At 39.9% G+C, this 19974-nt stretch overlaps 1 protein-coding gene across 9 annotated transcripts in view; it reads right to left on the reverse strand.

Annotated features, from left to right (window-relative positions):
- Nucleotides 1-19974, reverse strand: part of LOC137027931 (uncharacterized) — a 40319-nt gene that overhangs the window by 6505 nt on the left and 13840 nt on the right. Inside the window, exons 5-9 of one of the 9 annotated variants that reach the window (XM_067396560.1) lie at nt 15712-15786; nt 15131-15202; nt 13433-13488; nt 13201-13334; nt 2590-7389 (exon numbers count right to left, since the gene is read on the reverse strand). In XM_067396560.1, coding sequence (XP_067252661.1) covers nt 15175-15202; nt 15712-15786 — 103 coding nt within the window. In that variant the 3' untranslated portion in view covers nt 2590-7389; nt 13201-13334; nt 13433-13488; nt 15131-15174. Of the gene's footprint in view, nt 1-2588; nt 7390-13200; nt 13335-13403; nt 13489-15130; nt 15787-19974 lie in introns of those variants that run through there. The other 8 variants (XM_067396563.1, XM_067396557.1, XM_067396561.1 and 5 more) reach the window with 8 other exon arrangements.

Consider the following 19974-nt stretch of genomic DNA (forward strand, 5'->3'; position numbering starts at 1 on the left):
ACTGATATGCTGTGCCGTCGAACGCAAATCTCAGAAAGCGCCTGTGACGAGGGGCGATCCGAATATGAAAATATGCGTCTTTCAGGTCTACTGAAATAAACCAATCTTCGGGCCGAATTTGCGCGAGGATCTGTTTCAATGTCGTCATTTTGAAAGGGCGCTTGAATAAAGCCCGGTTGATGGGTCTCAGGTCTAATATCGGACGGAGGCCACCGCCTTTCTTTGGAACGACAAAATAGCGGCTGTAGAACCCGCTCTCCCTCTCGCTTGGCGGGACCACTTCTATCGCACGCTTTGCGAGTAGATTGAGAACTTCTTGCCTCAGCACCGACTCGTTGTGAGCCGGCACTGTCGACATAACCACGCCATTGAAACGGGGCGGTCTGCGCCGAAACTGCAAAGTGTAGCCGTTCTCTATTACGTTCCGCACCCAATCCAAAATACCCGGAACAGCCCGCCAAGCGCTCGCAAATTGGCACAGAGGACGGGGCACCCCGCCTTCTGTATTCAGGACAACGTCGCTGTATACTGGGGTAGCGCGCTGACAGCTCTCTTGACGAACGGGCGCGTTGAGAGGCGGCGAGTCGTGTATGTAAGAACTGACACGGGTGTTCCGCTGCGGCGGAGGACCTACATTCGGAGCGCGAGCGCCGCCGATTACACGGGAGAGCTGCGAGCCCGATTGTATCTGCAGCAATTCGCCTGCGTATAGAGTGCGAGAAGCTGCCGCTGCTAGAGGAGGAGAAAAAGCTCTTTTTGTGAGGTTGTAACATTCTTTATTACATTTACAACAGAAACATTCTCGTAGTCGCCTGCAACCGCCAAGGGGACTTCTCGAGAACACCTCGGACGCTTCGCAGCGGGTCCTTCGCTCAGCGTCCTCCTCCTCTGCACTCTCCCGTCAGGAACGAGGATTCTGTTCCGAAGAACTAGGAGCAGTGCCGGGGCGGCCGCCTTTCTTAAAGCCGTGACGCGACTTCGGCGGTCTCTGCCAGGGTGCTCTGGTACGTGCAGAATGCTCCGGGTCTGGCGCCGAAGGGGCGGGAGCAGAGGGAGCTCGCTTCGGCGGCCTGTTTGAAGCCGAAGAAGATCTACTGCGCGCTGGAGGCGGCGCGGGCGCCCGGCGCGGAAGGAAATGACTCATCGCCCTGGAACGCTTCTGTGCTTCAGAGAAGCGCTCTGCAATCGCTTCCACGGCATCCCCAAAAAGGCCGGAGGGAGATAAAGGAGCGTTGAGCAGCGCCTTCCTATCTGCATCTTTTAACTCTGTAAGAGTCAGCCACAAATGACGGTGGAGCACAACCATAAAGCCCATGCTTCGTCCGATCGCCTGGGCCGTTTTCTTCGTTGCCTTCAGGGCAAAATCAGTCGCAGCGCGCAGATCTTTAAACGCCTCGGGGTCCGCCTCCCCCTCGTCCAGGGATTTCAGGAGCTGAGCCTGGAAAACCTGAAGTACCGCCATCGTGTGAAGTGCTGAAACTGCTTCACCTGAGGCGGCGTATGCCTTATCAGCGATATGCGCGGTCACACGGCAGGGTCTTGACGGCAACATAGCGCCTGCCTTCAGGGAAGCTGACGAGGGGCAGAGGTGCGCCGCGATAGATTCCTCGACTGGCGGAATGCGCGTATAACCACGGGCTTCAGCGCCATCAACTTTTGTGAATATTTCCGAGCCGCTGGCGTGGGCGCGAGCCGCTGGCGTGGGAGCGAGCCGAGTGGGGCGCGGCCCAGGTGCTAGCGACCTCCTCGTGCAGGTCTGGAAAGAAAGGGGCTCGCTTCCTTGGAGCGGCGGCTCGGCGGCCCAAGTGAAGGAACCACGAATCCAGTTTGCTCTTCGCTGGCTCGTCGGGAGAATCCCATTCAAGACCGAGATCATTCACGGCCCTAGTAAGAACCCTAACAAGCTCGTCTTGAAACGCCACCTGCCCCTCCGGCTCAGAGCGCTCCTCCAAGAGGTTGTCCGCCCAGTCCTTCTCGGACGCCGTTAGGGACATGGCCTCTTTCGGGTTCGTCATCCCTCGCCGCGCCGAACGAAACCATCTCCGACGCGCCGGGGGCGGGTCGAAGACCCTCCTCGGTGAAGTAAACAGGAGGGCGGGGTGGTGAGTCACACCTCATTCCCGCATCATCGCCCCTATGCGTCTGTCCCACCAGCGGCTCGTCAGCGGCAGTGGGACGTTGCCTAGGACAGTCACCAAGGGCGATGCTCCTCCGAGCCCTCAGCACCCGCACTGGGAGATCCTCGCAGTGCGGGCAGCCCGACCCGGTGAGTGCTGCTTCTGCATGGGCGAGTCCCAGGCACAGAATGCAGTACTCGTGGGTGTCCGGAGCCTCGATAGGCCCCGAACACAGCGTGCAGAAGGTAGACATGCTGGAACGCCGAGAGGGTAATCCGTCTACTTTGCGTCTTCTCCACAGCTGTCTCGTAGTAATGTCGAAGTTATTAATTGTTGAAGTGAAAAGGAAGATTCTGAGCTTATGCCGCCAGGTCGGCGCATTATATAGAGGCGGGTACCGCCCCTTTCGCCGTCTTGGCTGGCATTGGCCAGTGAGAGTTGCAACTTCACTGGCGTTGTGCAATAGGATTTCAGGAGAATTAGGAGAAAAGGGAGTCCCCCCAAAGCGTCAGCTTCTGACGCCATGTCGAGAGACCGTTCTCGAAAGGGAAACACGGAGAAACGTCGACGCTGTCCTCTCCAGCAGCTTGAATGTTTTCCCGGTTGCCATGGCAACTCTAACCGTCACCTGCACTAACGTAAACATAACAATAAAAAAAGGTTTTGCGTCTTTCCAAAGTTAACTTTATACATTTTTATAAAAGCCATTTATTCGTTGTCACCTCGGAAAAATAAATTCTTCTCTCAGAAAAATTAACTTTACACTCTTATCAACATACTGTGGGCACGCGCGCACTACATTTGTGGAGGCGCGCGCTGTATGTCACGTCACTATATATAAAAAACAGTCATCCATACTCTGATTTGGTGAAAAGAAACCTTTTTTTTCTTAAGGGGACATTTCAGTCTTGTGTCTGACATTTAATTACACGTTTTATATTGCAAATTCTGGTAATAATAACATATAAAGAATGTGTAAATGATGGTAATGAAATTACGAGCACATGACGTTGCTGCTACGTTGCCAGTAAGTCATGGAATGACCATTATATTACGAATAGAGGACGTATCTGGAACGTCCTTGGTAATCTTGTAACGTTTGGAGAACGTACTGACGACGTTGTGATATGGTAATTTGATGGTAATATTATTACGGGCATACAACGTTGTAGTTACGTTACTAGTAAGTCATGGAATTACCAATATATTACGAATAGAGGACGTATCTGGAACGTTCTTGGTAATCTTATAACGTTAGGAGAACGTACTGACGACGTTGTGAGATGGTAATCTGAAGGTAATGAAATTACTGGCATGCGACGTCGTAGTTACGTTGTCAGTTAGTAAGTCATGACATTACCAAAAAGTACGAATACATTACGTAACTGTTACGTCGTGTGTTAGCTGGGAATGCATCACATATGCTTAAACTTTTTATGTAGCCACGCAACAATAATTTCAGCATGCATTCACTGTATACACAGGGACGTGATGTTGTCACGCGATTTTTCGAACGGATGCTTCATCTAAAATGCACCGCAATGCAAGTGATGCAAGCCGAAAATGATTGTATGTAACGCTAGGCTATTTCTGCCGTACCAAACTGCAATGAAGCAACTGGTCTCGCTGGGGCGTCACTCTTCCTCACACACGGCATGTGTTTTTGTTCTCAGGTGGGTAATTTGCAGAAGGTGCAATCCTTTTTTTGTAATGTTGTATTAAGACGAAAAAACAAAGGCCAAATGGCCTTTACTATTTAAGTTTGTATTCATAGTTTTACATGTTATCCCTTTAACACGTACGATCACACCGGTGTGATCAGTCTTGGCTGGCCCCAGGAGCGTACGATCACAGTGTTATAAGATCACCGGTGTGATAAGAACTTTCAGTGCATTACGTGATCAACTGCCAAATTCAAATGTGCGTGCGCGCTTTAACTGGCGCTAAACCAAAGACGGACGCACGCAGCGCTTTTCATATCACATATATGCAGTGTTTTCAACCAAATAATGTTCATTTCAGGTTTCAGACATTTAAATGCACATGAGTACTAACAAAACAATATATTTAGAGTTTGTAAAATACACAATGATGTCTATAGGAGCGGAAATAACAACCCTTTCCATTATAACTTGACAACACGTTTAATTCATATCAGATATACATTGTGAAAGTAACTTAAAAGCTTACTCTATTCTTCCCCAGTTCACCGGCACACTTACTTTCATGTATTTCGGGAGAAATGGATAAATTCACGGTTTGTAAATCCAACAGATCCGATTCTCTGCGCGGTGCAAACTAACATGGCGGCGCCCATCGCTCATATGGCTCAACTAACGCGATCATTATAAAGGTTTAAACAGCAAAACACATCCACTTGCACATATTTGGCAATCGGAATATTAGATATTTCATGCTATAGTTAACAAATTTGTGAATATTTTGAATAAAAAAGGAAAAATTAAATGAAAGCAGATCATCATTCATACAGTGCTGCGGTGTCACGTAACAAGCAATGACGCGTCACCATGGAAACCATAAAGCAATACGTTCTAAATAATGGTCGCCTTAAAAAACTCACGCTGGGGGGTCAGACAGAATATTTGAAACTTACGTGTGAAAGGGTTAAACATGTTTTACAGAAAGTTGACTTAACTGTATTGTTATATAATTGTTGGCACTGGCACTTATAAACACTAAATGGGTAAAAAATTGCAATAAAAAGGCTTAGTTTTGGAGCCAAATGTTGGAGTTGGAACCAATACCTCTGTTTTTTTAGAAATAAAAGCCAAATGCTTGATCATTTTACAGCCACATCATTTTCACTATGCATTATTTGTTTTGGTTGTAAAAAAAATAAATAAAAATATCTGATTAATCGATCGATTAAGTGCTAGATTAATCGATTACAAAAAGAATCGATAGCTGCAGCCCTACTGCATACAGCTCCTCAAGTGTTATAGGTTGGGTCATTTGTTTAGATTCACTATGCGTTAATTGTGGTAAATCGATGTCCTGTAGAAATTGATGACATTCAACCTCCAATAATAAGGGCATATTCATCCAGGAGTAGCAACTGATTAGTTAACCACTGAAAAAAGTGTACATCAAAAACTGCTGGGGCATAGACGGAGACAAAGGCAATTTTCTTGCTTTGAATACTTGTGCAGAAATAGCTCAACCTGCCAGATTTCAATCTACATCTTTCAATAACAAGAGGAAGGTTTTGTTTAATGAGTATAAGAGATCCCTTTGTTTTTGTTCCATCACTAGATGCAGCAATGACTTTATAAAGTTTATTTTGTACACGAGCAACATCGCTTGTTTTTAGATGAGATTCTTGAACTAAAGCCACATCTACATTATGTCTGTTTAAACTATGCAGAAACTTTGTTCTCTTTATAGGACTATTTAAACCTCTGATGTTAACTGAAATCATTGAGATATTAACCATTATCAAAAGGACTGTGAACTTTAACTATATTAAATGGTAAATATTGAGCTATTTTAGACAACACTAGTTTGATTGCATGTTTCGTTACTAACATAAACAAAGAGATACATGGCGGGACGAAACTCCCCCCTCCCCTCTCCCCCAGACCGCTGGATATTCCCCAACTTGTGTATCGGAACCGTGGGAGTATCATACGTCCCACTGATCTGAAACTCACCCGCTCCCTCTCGTGTGTAACTTAGATGTCAGAAACAAAAGTTAACAGGAACAATAGAACATGTTCAACAAAAAGCACGCCTTTCTGCGTTAAATACTCTCAAAATTTGTGCTGCCCGGAACAAAAAAAATCCTGAACATAATGAAACGACGTTTAACTTATTGGTAGCCTGTGTATATCCAAAGTAAATGTAGAATGTCCTTAACCATAGTTTCATGGACAGTCCTACCAGTAACGAAGGCTGGTTAATTATCAGTTTGATTCGTGTCCATCTCGTATGGAGTGACATCACCGAAAGTCAGCTGCCGTTTTGCCTGTGAAGTGTCTGCGATCTGAAGTCAGAACTCCTCTGCTTCTTGTGGCGAAGAGAAAGACAGTTTCTCACCGTTGTGCATAACGTGCAGAGTGGCTGGGTAGATCAAAAAAGATTGGATTCCTGAAGCTTTTAACTCTTTCCGTGTATCAGCAAAACTTCTCCGCCTTTGCGAAGTGTAGGCGCTGTAGTCAGCAAAGAATTTCAGCCGATTCTCGCCATCCAGAATTGGTCCCCTCTTGCTCACCTCTATTGTCCCGTCTAAAATAGACTGACGGTATTGATATCTCAGCACTTTAAAAATCATAGTGCGACCCGTCAGTCAGTCAGTCACATCTTTCATCGCAATATGCACTGCGTTCTGTACATCTTCTTCCAACATATCTTGTTGTTTCGTTAAAGCCTGAGAAATGGCGTCCGCCATGTCTTCACTGCAAATTGAAGATTTCATCCGTTTTTTAGTCTGGGTTTTTGCGGGCGAGGATGCAGCCTTCTTGTTGGCATTTGTTGGAAACTTTTTCCTTGTTGAAACAGAGACCAGGAGACTTGGATGTATCTTCAGCAGGATTCTTTATTGAGAACACTGACGTTGGTAGCTGTAGTCATCAAGTCTAACTAAAGCAGTGTACATTGAAATTTATATACATTTTAGGGGGCAGTGCTTAGGGATAGAGACAAAGCACCAGGGAGATGACATTAAACAAAGCATGCAAATGAAGTATTCAGGTATAGGAACCTGCCCCAGACTCTAGAGTGTCGCAAGTCCTAATCCAATCAGCATACCTATTCAAAGAATAGCACAGGGGCTCCAAGAGCCATTAATGACAAAAGGTGAGAATCTCAGTAATCTGACAATAAAGAGAACAGGAACTGAAAGAAAACTCTTGCTGGAAACTTTGCTAAACAGAAGCATTTATCTGATGTCGTCATCTTTACCTTAAAATGCAAAACACAATGTACATAAAGTTTTCAGTTCATATATTATTACATTGGAACTTAGACATAACATAGTACAAATTTGTAATCCCAGACATTCAACTTGTTTAAAGGTATGTTTAGACTGTTAGATTTGTAAACTTTAACCTGTTAAATATTGATAAAAGAGGGAGCGTGCTAGAAGCTCTAAAGATCGGCAGCCATCATGTACGAAGCGTCACGCGATCCCCCACATTTAACTGATTCTTGATTCACCACCAGGTCTCCAGATCATCCTGCGCTGGAAGAATGTAACGGCTATTGTGAACACTTATATTCCTTTTCTGGCCTGCTTTCTGCCATCTTTCTCTTCCTGTAGGAAGACAGAACATTCAAAGAAAACTTACTTACCCTCTCACTGGATATAATATATAATTTTTGAATGCAATTGTTTGTCTTGTATATTTTTCACTGTTGATCAAACTTCTTTCTTGACTTAAACTGAGTATCTTCATTCATTGATATTCACTTGTTGTTGTGTATGTTTATGTGAATGTGGGGCAGTTGTGGCCTAATGGATAGAGAGTTGGACTTGTAACCCAAAGGTCATGGGTTCGAGTCTCATGTCCGGCAGGGATTGTCGGTGAGGGGAGTGAATGTCCAGCGCTCTCCCCACCCTCAACACCACGACTGAGGTGAGACCCTTGAGCAAGGCACCGTACCCCCAACTGCTCCCCAGGTGCCGCAGCAATGCTCACTGCTCCAGGTGTGTGTTCACAGTGTGTGTGTGTTCACTGCTGTGTGTGTGCACTTGGATGGGCTAAATGCAGAGGACAAATTCCAAGTATGGGAATTGCACATGTCACTTCACTTCACTTCACTTCACACAACATGTTAGTAATTATGGCCATAGAAGCACGAGAAAAATATATACAGTACATGCTGTAAATGTATACCTTATGGGAGCAGCCCCTTCCCAAATTAAACACTCACAAAAAATTAATTTAATTCAAAGGGCTTTATTTGCATGAAATTATATATATATATATATATATATATATATATATATATATATATATATATATATATATATATATATATATATATATATATAATTAGCCTACATACAATTACATACATACACACATGTATGCATGTATTTGTGTGTGTTCTGATGGAAGGTCATGATGAAGGGGTACATTAGCCATACTGAAATTAATCCAGTTAACAGAAATGCTAACGTTATGGATCGTATTTAAGAACATTGTTAGTTCACTCAGTAACCATCTCTCCAGTTACCTGTACATTTTAACAGACCACACTGTTAATGCCGTCTCTCCTTCACTCTCCAGATACAATACACTACTGTAAGTGTAGTCAACGTAGTAATCAATTTTAATCAATATTATGCGATAATATTTACCAAAAAAAAAAAAAAATGCTGCAAATACAGTAGTTGCTATGAATGTGTTTTTTCGTTATGGGACCACACCCTCTTCCCTCCAAAATTAAACACAAAAACTAATTAACGCTGTTTCCACCACTCCCCAGGAAAAAAAAGCCCATTAAATGTATTTAATGTAAGTGTCAACGTAATAATGTATATTATGTGTTTTATATTTACCAATAATTGCTGCAAATATAGCTACAGCTGTCAGTCCCGCTTAAAACCATTCAAACTGGTTGAAGCGCGGATTTGTTTGGAACTATTGAGAGTTACACGAACCACGTGACAGCCATAGCGGCGAGATCAAAGAGTGTCGCAACTCTCATATTTAAAGCGGAACTCAGTAAGAATTGCAAAGCTCCCCCTACAGGTTAGGCACAGTAGTTTTGCAAATACAGTACAAGAAATAAAACGTTTACATTTTAAATAAAACGTTTATATTGCAAGGGATTTGGACTTTTAATTTATGACTGAAACATGGGCTCAGATCTCAGTCCTTTTTCCGAACTTGTTCCAACAAATTGTAAATATTTTAATAATTCTAGATTGACGGAACGAGGAGGAGGTCTTGCAACTATATTTAAAAACTCCTTTAACTGCAGGATTTTGCATGCTGAAGTTTTCTCCAGCTTTGTACTGCAGCTGTTTCAAATAAAGGTGCATATGGGCCCTATAGAGTGTGCATTAATATATCGGCCTCCCAAATTCAATAAGGACTTTATTCAGCAATTTGCTGATTTTGTGAGTGGACTTTTACCTAGGTATGATAGACTTTTAATACTGGGTGATTTCAACATCCATGTCTGTTGCACATCTGACACTTTAGCGAAAGATTTTTTAAATCTGGTTGATTCTTTTAATTTACTGCAACATATGCATGGGTCTACTCACGAACATGGTTATATTTTAGATCTTGTATTATCATTCGGCCTGTCAATTTGCAATATTGTAACAGATGATGTGGCCTTTTCAGATCATAAAGCAGTCACTTTTGAGTTGTCCTTCAATCATGAATTAAGCAAGGCTTGTGTTCCTACTCGCTTTGTCCGGAAAATAGACTCTATAGCTGTTGAACATTTTGAAAATTTATTCTCTGAGTTCCGCTTTAAATATGAGAATCTGCCTTCTCACCTGGATGTGGAGTTATTGTTGAATTGGTGAATATTGTTGAGCAACTATCATAATCGAGTCTGCTGAGACTTGTGAAAATTTTTAAAACTTTTTTGTAGATAAGATCATGGCAATTAGATCTGAGATTGGCAATTGTAATAGGGGCCTTTTTGGCTCCTATTCTGTGCTCTGCTACATTTTCTCACTTCGAGCCAGTATCTATTGTGACATTGACTGAGATTGTAGGCCGGATGAAACCCTCCAATTGTCCTTTGGGCAGTATCCCGTCATGGCTATTTAAAAAGGTCTTTGACATTATTGGCCCTAGTATTTTGTCTATTGTTAATGGGAGTCTGATTTCTGGTCCCACTGTCATTGAAACATGCTGTAGTGCAACCTCTTGTTAAATAGCCAAATTTGGATTGCTCTGATTTATCCAATTTTAGACCAATATCAAAACTTCCGTTTTTATCTAAGGTCTTAGAGAAAATTGTTCTTAGCCAATTGCAGAGTTTTTTGGACCAAAATGCTGTGTTTGAGGTTTTTCAGTCCGGTTTTAAAGCCCACCACAGTACAGAGTCTGCATTGCTAAAAGTGCTTAATGATATTTTATTGTTAAGTGATTTTGGTCATTCCGTGGTTCTTTTGCTTTTAGATCTTACTGCAGCTTTGCGATACGATTGATCATGGGATCCTCGTTTCACGCCTTGAGGAAGTGGCGGGTATTCGGGGTACTGCTCTTAAGTGGTTTAGGTCTTTCTTATCGAATAGGTCTTTCTTCTGTCCCGTGGACTTGCGGTGTCCCCCAAGGATCCATTCTTGCCCCTATTTTCTTTTCTTTATATATTTTACTTTTAGGGACAATTTTTTGCAAGTATGGAATTTCTTTTCATTTTTATGTGGATGACACGCAAATTTACTTGCCCCTGAGGAAAAGTAATGAAAATGCTCTGGATTCCCTAGTGAACTGTTTAAAGGAGGTTAAAGCCTGGATGTTGGCAAATTTTTTAAACAAAAACTGAGCTTGTATGGTTCGGTGGTCCTGCCCTTCCTGAACTGTCAAATTTAGGTGAGCTGACCCCTTTTTGTAAACCTGTGGTTAAAAATTTAGGGGTACTGTTTGACAGTTCCCTAAAATTCGATAAACAGATAAACTCAGTTGTTAAAACAAGTTTTATTTTTTCATTTACGTATTTTGCCGAAGGTTAAACATTTTCTTTCTTTTAATGACTGTGAGAAGGTGATCCATGCTTTTGTGTTTACATTGCTTGACTACTGCAACTCTCTGTATGTAGGTGTTCGTCAAAAGGCATTAAACCGGTTGCAATTAGTCCAAAATGCTGCCGATAGGCTCATGACGAGGACACGCAAATGGAACCATATTTCTCCTATTTTATCTTCTCTGGGCTGGTTGCCTGTCCAGTACAGGATTCATTTTAAGCTCCTGGTTTTTGTATACAGTATAAGTGCCTGAATGGATTAGCTCCCTCTTACTTGTCAGAGACTTTATAGGTACATAAGCCTTCCAGGACCTTAAGATCTTCTGATCAGTCTGTTTTAATTATTCAGAGGACAAGGTACAAGCGGAGGGGTGATCAGGCCTTCGCAGTGACAGCACTAAAGAGAGGGAATAGTTTACTTCTACTCTAAACATTTTTTAAAGACGTCTGAAGGCTCATCTTCGTAGTTTAGCTTTCGAGTCAGCAGTGTGTTGAGGCATTGGCTTTTGTGTGTACTGTTTTAGAGGTTTGTTTGGTGTTATGTCTTATTTTATGTAGAATTTCTTTGATTGGGGGAGGGTGGGATTTTTTTTTTTAATCAATAAAATGTTCCCAAATGAACCAAAAAATGATGTGGAATATTTTTTTTTTTTTTTTTTTTTCATGTGCCATCAACATGTGTGCAGTAGAGGGCTAAAATATACTTTGGAGTGGAATCTGGGTCGAGGCAGACTACAATTTCTTACATGACTGTCTGCAATTTATTGTCCACTAGGGGGCACCAAAACACCATTTGATTGAACTTTCCCTCTAATTTCATGTAATTATACAAAATGAATACTTGTTAAAATGTTTAACTCCGTTACATGAGAAAGAATTTTTGCTGTAGAGACCATATTATTTTCCAATTAAGGTTAACAAACAAATAATTTCAAAAGGAGATTACAGGAGGAACAGAAATCAAATTTTTAAGAAATAAAGATCTTACTTTATAATTTTTGGCTTTCAGCTCAGAGAAACAAATTTGACCAATAGGAGTATCACAAGGTCTAGGAAAGGATGCAGGATATTAGGGAATTATTAGAGATTTTAAAAAGCATACATAAACCAGATGGGATAGCTCTTTTTGGGGGGGTTATTGGTATTTGGTATTTAGAAAGAAATTCTGAGTAACTGAACAAAAGACCTTGCTCATTAAACAATTGCTCCACCAAACATAAACCATTACTGAACCAACTATCATAAAACATAGACTTATTCTTGAATAAAATGTTCCTATTGTTCCAAATAAAACATCTATGTGGTGAAAAGTTATGCTTATAAATTAAAGCCCAAGCTAAGAGAACCTGTCCATGAAAGTTGGAAAGTTTAATAGGGAGTTTAGATATATCATAATTGCACATTAAGAGAAAGTTGAGGAAAAACATTCCAAATAGAAGATGGTTTAACTAGATACTGATTCAGCCAATTAATTTTAAAAGTATTGTTGAGGGATTCAAAATCAATGAAATTCAGACCGCCATTATTATAAGAATTTAATATGACAGATTTTCTCAAATAATGAGATTTATTTTTCCAAAGGAATTTTATTAAAATCGTATTAATTAATTTAGACGTGGGCTTATCCACAGAAAGAGACTGAGCTGCATAGGCCAAACGAGACCCTCTGCTTTAGTAAGCAGTGTTCTGCCTTTTAGTGACAGATCTCTTTGTAACCAGCAGTTACATTTTTTTGTGTGTTTTGGCAATAATAGGTTTGAAGTTTGCAGAACACCTATCATCTTTAGTAATTAGTATACCAACATATGTTACCTTATTTTTGACAGCAATATCCTCAATTAAAGTAAGAGAGCAATCTTTCATTGAAAGCAATTCACATTTATTAAAGTTTGAATTTAATCCCAAAGCTTCAGGAAAAGTCTGAAGAATACCTAAAGCCAGTGGAATTTGTGACGAATCATTCAAGAATAAGGCTGTATCATCCGCTAATTGAGTAATTTTTATTTTAGTGTTGCCAATTGTGATGCCCTTTAACTGACTATTATTGATATGTGTGCTAAGGAACTGTGTTGCAATTAAAAAAATGAGTAAGGGGAAACTGGACATCCTTGACGAACTCCTCGTTTTAGAAAGAATCTAGGTGAAGTACCATTACTTAATTTGATAGAGCTGTTTCCGTTTATGTATAGCATTTTGAACCATTCTGCAAAAGGAATTGCCAAAGCCAATATTGTCACAGACACGTCAGGCTCCACCCCCCTGCAATACCCACGCACTCAATCACCGGAGTTCTAATCACCGCCACCTGCACGTCATCATCCCCATTATTACCAGCACTATATAACCCACACTCACACACACAGTAGTTGTCCGGTCTCGTTTGTTATACAGACTAATGTATACTTACCTTAAGGACTCCAACCTGCTACCAGCGATCCCAGTCTCTCCAGCGTCTCCAGTCTTCCTCCTGTGGTTCTCCCTCCGTGTGTGTGTGAGTGTTCCTCGTCTGCCATTCTCCATTTCATCAACCACGACTTCCATCTACAAGCAACAAAGGACAGTATCAATCCCCTATCTCCACATTGAACTCTCAATCCACCATTCACTCACCTGCTCACTGCTGAATTGCAATAAACTACCTTGCTTTTACTTCTGCCTCCGTGCCGTCTGTACCGTAACAAATATTTTGCAGAGCCTGAAATAAATTGTGTTCCAATGTGTCAAAAGCTTTGTAATAATCTAAAAAGAAAATGAAGCCATCACTGTCTATTAACTCTGAATAATCTAACATATCTAGTACTAAACGTATATTATTGGAAATGTGTCTTTTCTGCATAAATCCTGACTGTGTTTCGTCAATGATAGAGTTCAAAACATTTTTCAATCTTTTTGCTAGATCTAAAGCTATTATTTTATAATCATTATTTAATAATGTAATTGGACGCCAATTATCTATTAATAAGAGATCTTTGTTTTTACTTTTGGGATAAGCGTTATTAATCCTTGACATAATGTGGCTGGAAGCAATGTTTTTTCTATACTTTCCTCATAAACCTTTAATAAGAATGGTGCTATACTATGAATAAACAGCTTGTAAAATTCCATCAGTTCCGGGGGATTTATTGGCTTTTAAAGAGTTAATTGCTTCCTCTATCTCCTTCAGTGTGATACAGGCATCACAGAAGTGTTTTTCTAAGTCACTCAGATGGTTTATATTGGGTAAAGATTTAAAGAAATCATCCATATGTTGTTGGGATAATTTAGAAGTATACAAATCACCGTAAAATTTGGCACAAAACTTTGCAATAGTTTTTGGGTCATCACTAATATTACCGTTAATCATTAGTCTTTGAATTTGGTTGTTTTTAGCTTGCTGCCTTTCCAATCTGAAAAAGTATGGCGAGTTCTGTTCTCCCTCTTCAATCCATTTTCTGCACGATCTAATGAACGCCACTTCAGCTTTATTTTTATAAATATTGTCTAATTTGCACTGTAAGTCAACCAATTCTGCTTTTTCACAATCAAGTAAATCATCCACATTTTTAGATAAAAGATTAGTGATTTTGCATATAACAATGTTTTCATCAGTTTTTTTCTTTTTTTGCCAAATCACTACTGAATTTTCTAAAATATTTGCCAGTTTCATACTTAGTAAATTCCCAATTGCTGCTGTAACTGTTCTCTTCTCTTGCTTTCTTTCAGTTTTTGTGAATTATCTTATTGATTTCATCTTTTACTTCACTATACGAGAGAATGGAGTTGTTAAGTTTCCAGTAAGAACAGAACCCACGTACATCATCAGAGGCAAGGAAATGTTTACGAATAAAAATACTCTTATGGTCAGAAAACGGTGATGGTAAAATGTCAGAAGAGGTATTGAAAAATTCCTTAGAGATTAGCCACATGTCAATTTGGGACTGGGAGGAGAGAGAATTATTACTCCAAGTGAACATCTTTTGAAAGGGATGCAACTCTCTCCAACTATCCATCAAAGAAAATCTTTGCATAAACATTTTCAAGTATAAACTACTGTTGTCAGGGAATTTTGGAGGCCATCTGTCTATGCTGCTACCTAAAGCCACATTAAAATCTCTACCAAATATAAGCATGGAATTTGGGTATTTAGTCAATCATTTTAACACATGTTCCTCTAAACGACTATTAAAAGCTTCATTTTCTTTCTGCTGGTTATAACCATAAACACAAACAAGAATGCAGGTCACATTTGAAATTTCAGTAACAAGACAGATAAAATGTCCACCTGCGTCACTTTCACTAAGTAACACTTTCCCTTTAAATTGTTTTTTTAAAATGCATACACCGGCTGAATGTCGTACCATGAGACATCCATATGTCCAGACCCCATTGTGACCTCTAGAAATTAAGATCCTCTGCTGATGAATGACATTCTTGGAGAAAACAAAAATCAGATTTAAATTGTTTAAGATATAAGAAAACAGCCTTTCATTTAGTGAGATTTCTTAGCTCTCTAGCATTTAAAGAAACAACAGATAAAGACATGAAATAAAAAAAATAACTAAAAAATAAATAAATAAAGTTGAATAGACCTAAAGAAGCACAGCAAATAACTTGTATAGAACTTTAACCGGTCAGGAAATAAGCACAAGTATGAGAACCACAACTCAAACAATTGGAAAATCTATTAAAATGCAGCATTGAAAGCTTATTAAGTAATACTTTAAATGAAATTTAAGAACTTGATTATAATACCAGATTGTTTAATCATAAAAATACTGTACTATAATATATAAACAGACAAAACAAATGTCTAGCCTACTAGAACATCTCAATAATTATATGCCCCACCATACTATAACACGTTCTAGAATAGAACTATGTAGATCTTATGAACAGTCAGTGTATTAAATGTCTTGCATAGTAAACAAGAGTGTGATACCGCCCGACGAGTGTCTTTGGTGTCCTAAGAAGAGCCGTAGACTGATGATGGTCCAGAACAACGAAGAGGGCCAATCTGCCAAGAGGACGGAAACAATATTATAGTCAGGAGATGATAAAATAAACGAGAAACTTATGTTCGTCAGTCAGGAGGGAATATCTCAGCTCCTTCAACAAACGCCATTCCACCCACGAAGTAAGCTCGCTTATTTTCTTTTCTGGCCTTTTCCACGATGGGCCATAGCTTGTTTCTTCGTTCTCTATCTGCTTGAGACAGATCCTCAGATATTTTCAAGTTTTTATGTCTCAGGAAAATTGAATCCTTAGCAGCATGCCAGACCGCATCGCGTTGAAAACCAGAGGTAAACTGGACGATTATCCCTCTGGGCCTGCTGTCGGTCCGTGTATCTTTTGGTCATTCGTTTTTTGGTGTAATAATGAAATCGGAAAACGGCACCTTTTTCGTTTTTCATTTTTTCAAACAAAACGAAAAACAAAAATTCGGCTTGATTTTTCGTTTTTCGTTCAGGGGTAGAAAATGAACAAACAACTTGAATATCTGATCTCAACATGTGGGCGGGAATGAAACGCCCCTTTCCGCTGATTGGTCAACCAAACATTAAACTGTGCCGTCATGAGTTCTTCCGCTGTTCAGAGCAGCAGAATAATAGTCCTTCGCTGCGATGGACTTAATGCGTTTATTGCAACTATATAATCACTTTTAAATTTACATTTAATCTTAATCTCTATCTCTTGATCTTTATCTCTCAAAAAGCCAGATAAGACAAATGACTTGAGACACAAATCGAGGCAGAGCCTATAGACAAGGCTTTCTTCTGTGTGTCCATAAAAACGCGTGTTTAGCTCAGAAATAGGCTATTATAATCATTATACCTCAGCAATAACAATTTACTTCGCACCTGCACTCACAACTACCTAATAGCCAATACCTTTGACACACTGTCTGTTTTATTATTGCTGACCACCTATCAAAATCTGTGTGGCAACGCTGCGCGACTCACGCGACAGCACAGAGATAGCGGCGCGCACTCAAGAATTGCATGCGCAAATGCGCCGGCGCGCGCTGCATTTAATTACTTTATTATAGCTTAAATAAAGCGCAAAAGAAACTACGAGCAATGACCATCGTTGTTCTGTTGTAAGCTAAGTCATGAAATTAACAAACATGCGATTAAAGCTGCCTCAAAACTGAGCATGCATGTATTTGTTGACATGGTTTTAAATTGTTATCCAATTTGTTGGCCTTAAAACGTCTTAAACATGCACATATGTACACCAGGGAAATCTAAATTTTCGGGGGAGCATGCCCCCGTACCCCCCTAGCAAACTACATTTTCTGACCTCGGTTTATGAAACCCTGCGTACGGCCCGGCTTATTCTATCTAATGAAATATGAGGTAAATGTGCCCAAACCCTATTGAATGTAAAGGTTTGTGTCTCGTTATTCTATTAATTACTACTGATTGATTTTGCATTTCTATCAGAAATTAAGAATTATTAGTGTCATTGTAGTGATGCAAATATCTCAGCTATCTAATACTTCAAATCTCAAGGTTAAATCAGAAGATGTTTTGTAAAAATGTTTCTGTAACAGCTGCCAAAAATAGTATATAGCTCCACTGCGGTTTTTAACAATTAAAAAAAAAAAAAAAAAACTTTTCAAAACATCCCCCCTCTGTTTTTTTCACAAATCGCACCCTGCACAGATGTCATAACTTTTGTTTTAGGCAATACGCTGAGATTATTTAATTAATATTAAGTATTGGCCGGCTAACAGATGGCAGACAGAACGGTTATTTTCTCTGCCAAATAAACTTCCAAAGCAAATAAAGTCACAGAACCGTTGTGCGACTGACTCGCATTAGGCACACAGTGTTTCATTCCTGAATGAATAAGAGTCTTTGAACAACCCATTGACGATATTCAGTGACCAATTAATATAGACATGCAGCCACTTGATTTTATTCCTGAATGAATCAGCGCTTTGAACGAATCGACAAATTAATAAATGACTCCTTCTTTAACACAATGACTTACCGCCACCTAGTGGCGATATTACTTTCATAATCCAAGTATTATTTCATCTTGTCATTTCATAATTCTGAATAAAAATGTTGCTTAAAATATTAATCTCATTATATTATACAGTTGTAATTAATGTGTAGCCTACATGTATTTACTGTAAGTAGCTCTGAAAGCATCATGCAGTTGATTGATACTGATTTAACTGATAGCAGCCTGTCATATTATTCTAATTTATTTGACTATACATTTAAGAATTTAACATTATAGATAGCATAAATATTTAATAAGTTTAGGAAAGAAATTATATATAAAGGTAAAAAAATAATACTCCTGAAAATCATTTGTCCCATATAAGTTAATTTCTGACACTGGTAAATGGCATTAAATATGAAAACCTTTCATGAAAACCTGGTTTATTGTACAAAGTCTTATTTCAGGGTTTTATTCACATAACTCAAACAAGTTCAGCGTAAAATCGTTATGTCAAATTCATATTTCACTAAAGTCAATCACTGAAACATTAGATAATGGTATGATATCCATCTGTTGACTGAATAAAAATCAGAATAGAACTTTAATAGATGTGCTGTGAACATTATCTACGATGGTGGTCAGCAATAATAAAACAGTGTGTAAAAGGCGTTGACTATTAGGTAGTTGTGAGTGCAGGTGCGAAGTAAATTGTTATTTCTGAGATAAACTAGTATAATGATTATAATATTTCTGAGCTAAACACGCGTTTTTATGGACACAGGAGAAAGCCTTGTCTATAGGCTCTACCTCGATATGTGTCTCAAGTCATTCGTCTAATCTGGCTGTTTGAGAGATAGAGATCAAGAGATAGAGATTAAGATTAAATGTAAATTTAAAAGTGATTATATAGTTGCAATAAACGCATTAAGTCCATCGCAGCAAAGGACTATTATTCTGCTGCTCTGGGGTGCGTTTCCCGAAAGCATCGTTGGTGAACCATGGTCGTAAGTCCCATTGAACTCTAATGGTAACGACGGAACTTGCGACCATAGTTCGCTTCGGGAAACGCACCCCTGAACGGCGGAAGAACTGATGACGGCACAGTTTAATGTTTGGTTGACCAATCAGCGGAAAGGGGCATTTCATTCCCGCCCACATGTTGAGATCAAATATTCAAGTTGTTTGTTCATTTTCTACCCCTGAACGAAAAACTAAAAATCAAGCCGAATTCTTGTTTTTCGTTTTGTTTGAAAAAAAATGAAAAACGAAAAAGGTGCCGTTTTTCATTTTCCGATTTCATTATTAAATCAAAAAACAAATGACCAAAAGATACACGGACCGCTGTCGTTCAGCCGTTTACGACCCAGGGTGCTTCTCATTTCTTATTTGTGCATCCTCGTTTCCTTTCCTTGCTTCCTTTCCTCGCGTCTTCAGCTCCACCCCTTCAGGATGCGAGGGAAGGAAGCAAGGAAAAGATGCGAGGACTTAGGAATCGAATCAAGTGAAATGATATATCCTCGCTCCCTTTAGCGTCACTTCAAAGCGTCATCAGCTGCACATGAGGGATACCCACATGTTGATAATGTTTGGTTATTTAAAGAAATATATAATAAATATTAATAAAGTAAGATGCCCCGTTGAAATATATGAGGTATAAAGTTTATTTAAATTTCAATTACTGTGACAGATATAAAGGGGGAGGAGAATTTATGCGTGCATCACGTTTCTCGATAGCAAAGACTTCCGCAAAGGATGCACCTGTGTATCCTCACTCATGACTCCTCGAAAAGCCTCTTCACTCCTCGATCCTCGCGGTGCAATTAGAGAATTGAGATGTCCTTCAAGATTGCCCAAATCCCGGTTTAATTTCTAATATGTTCTAATCATGTTCAGAACTAAGTCGAAGGTGATGTTTGTTTTATGAGTTAAATAGCTGCACTTAAACATATTTTTTTCTTTGCACTTTTTTGTTATGTTCTGCAGATGCATCTTTTGCTAGCTATATTCCACGTGCTTTAGCCACAAACTGCGGTGCTGACTTGAGAATATGGATGAACAAGAAGAAATGCACCTTGCTATGCACAGCTATGCAAGGAGAACACTGAGCTCTGATATGGATGCTGTTGCTGGACAGTCTGGTGGTTTTGTGCCTTTACCCGATACACCTGAACCCAATCCTGCCAAAAAAAGGCCATGCACGAGGAAACTTTGCGCCGAATTTAAGGAGTTGAAAAGACGGTTATTG

The sequence above is a fragment of the Chanodichthys erythropterus genome, chromosome 10, assembly GCF_024489055.1.
Source record: "Chanodichthys erythropterus isolate Z2021 chromosome 10, ASM2448905v1, whole genome shotgun sequence".
Classification (NCBI taxonomy): Eukaryota; Metazoa; Chordata; class Actinopteri; order Cypriniformes; family Xenocyprididae; genus Chanodichthys; species Chanodichthys erythropterus.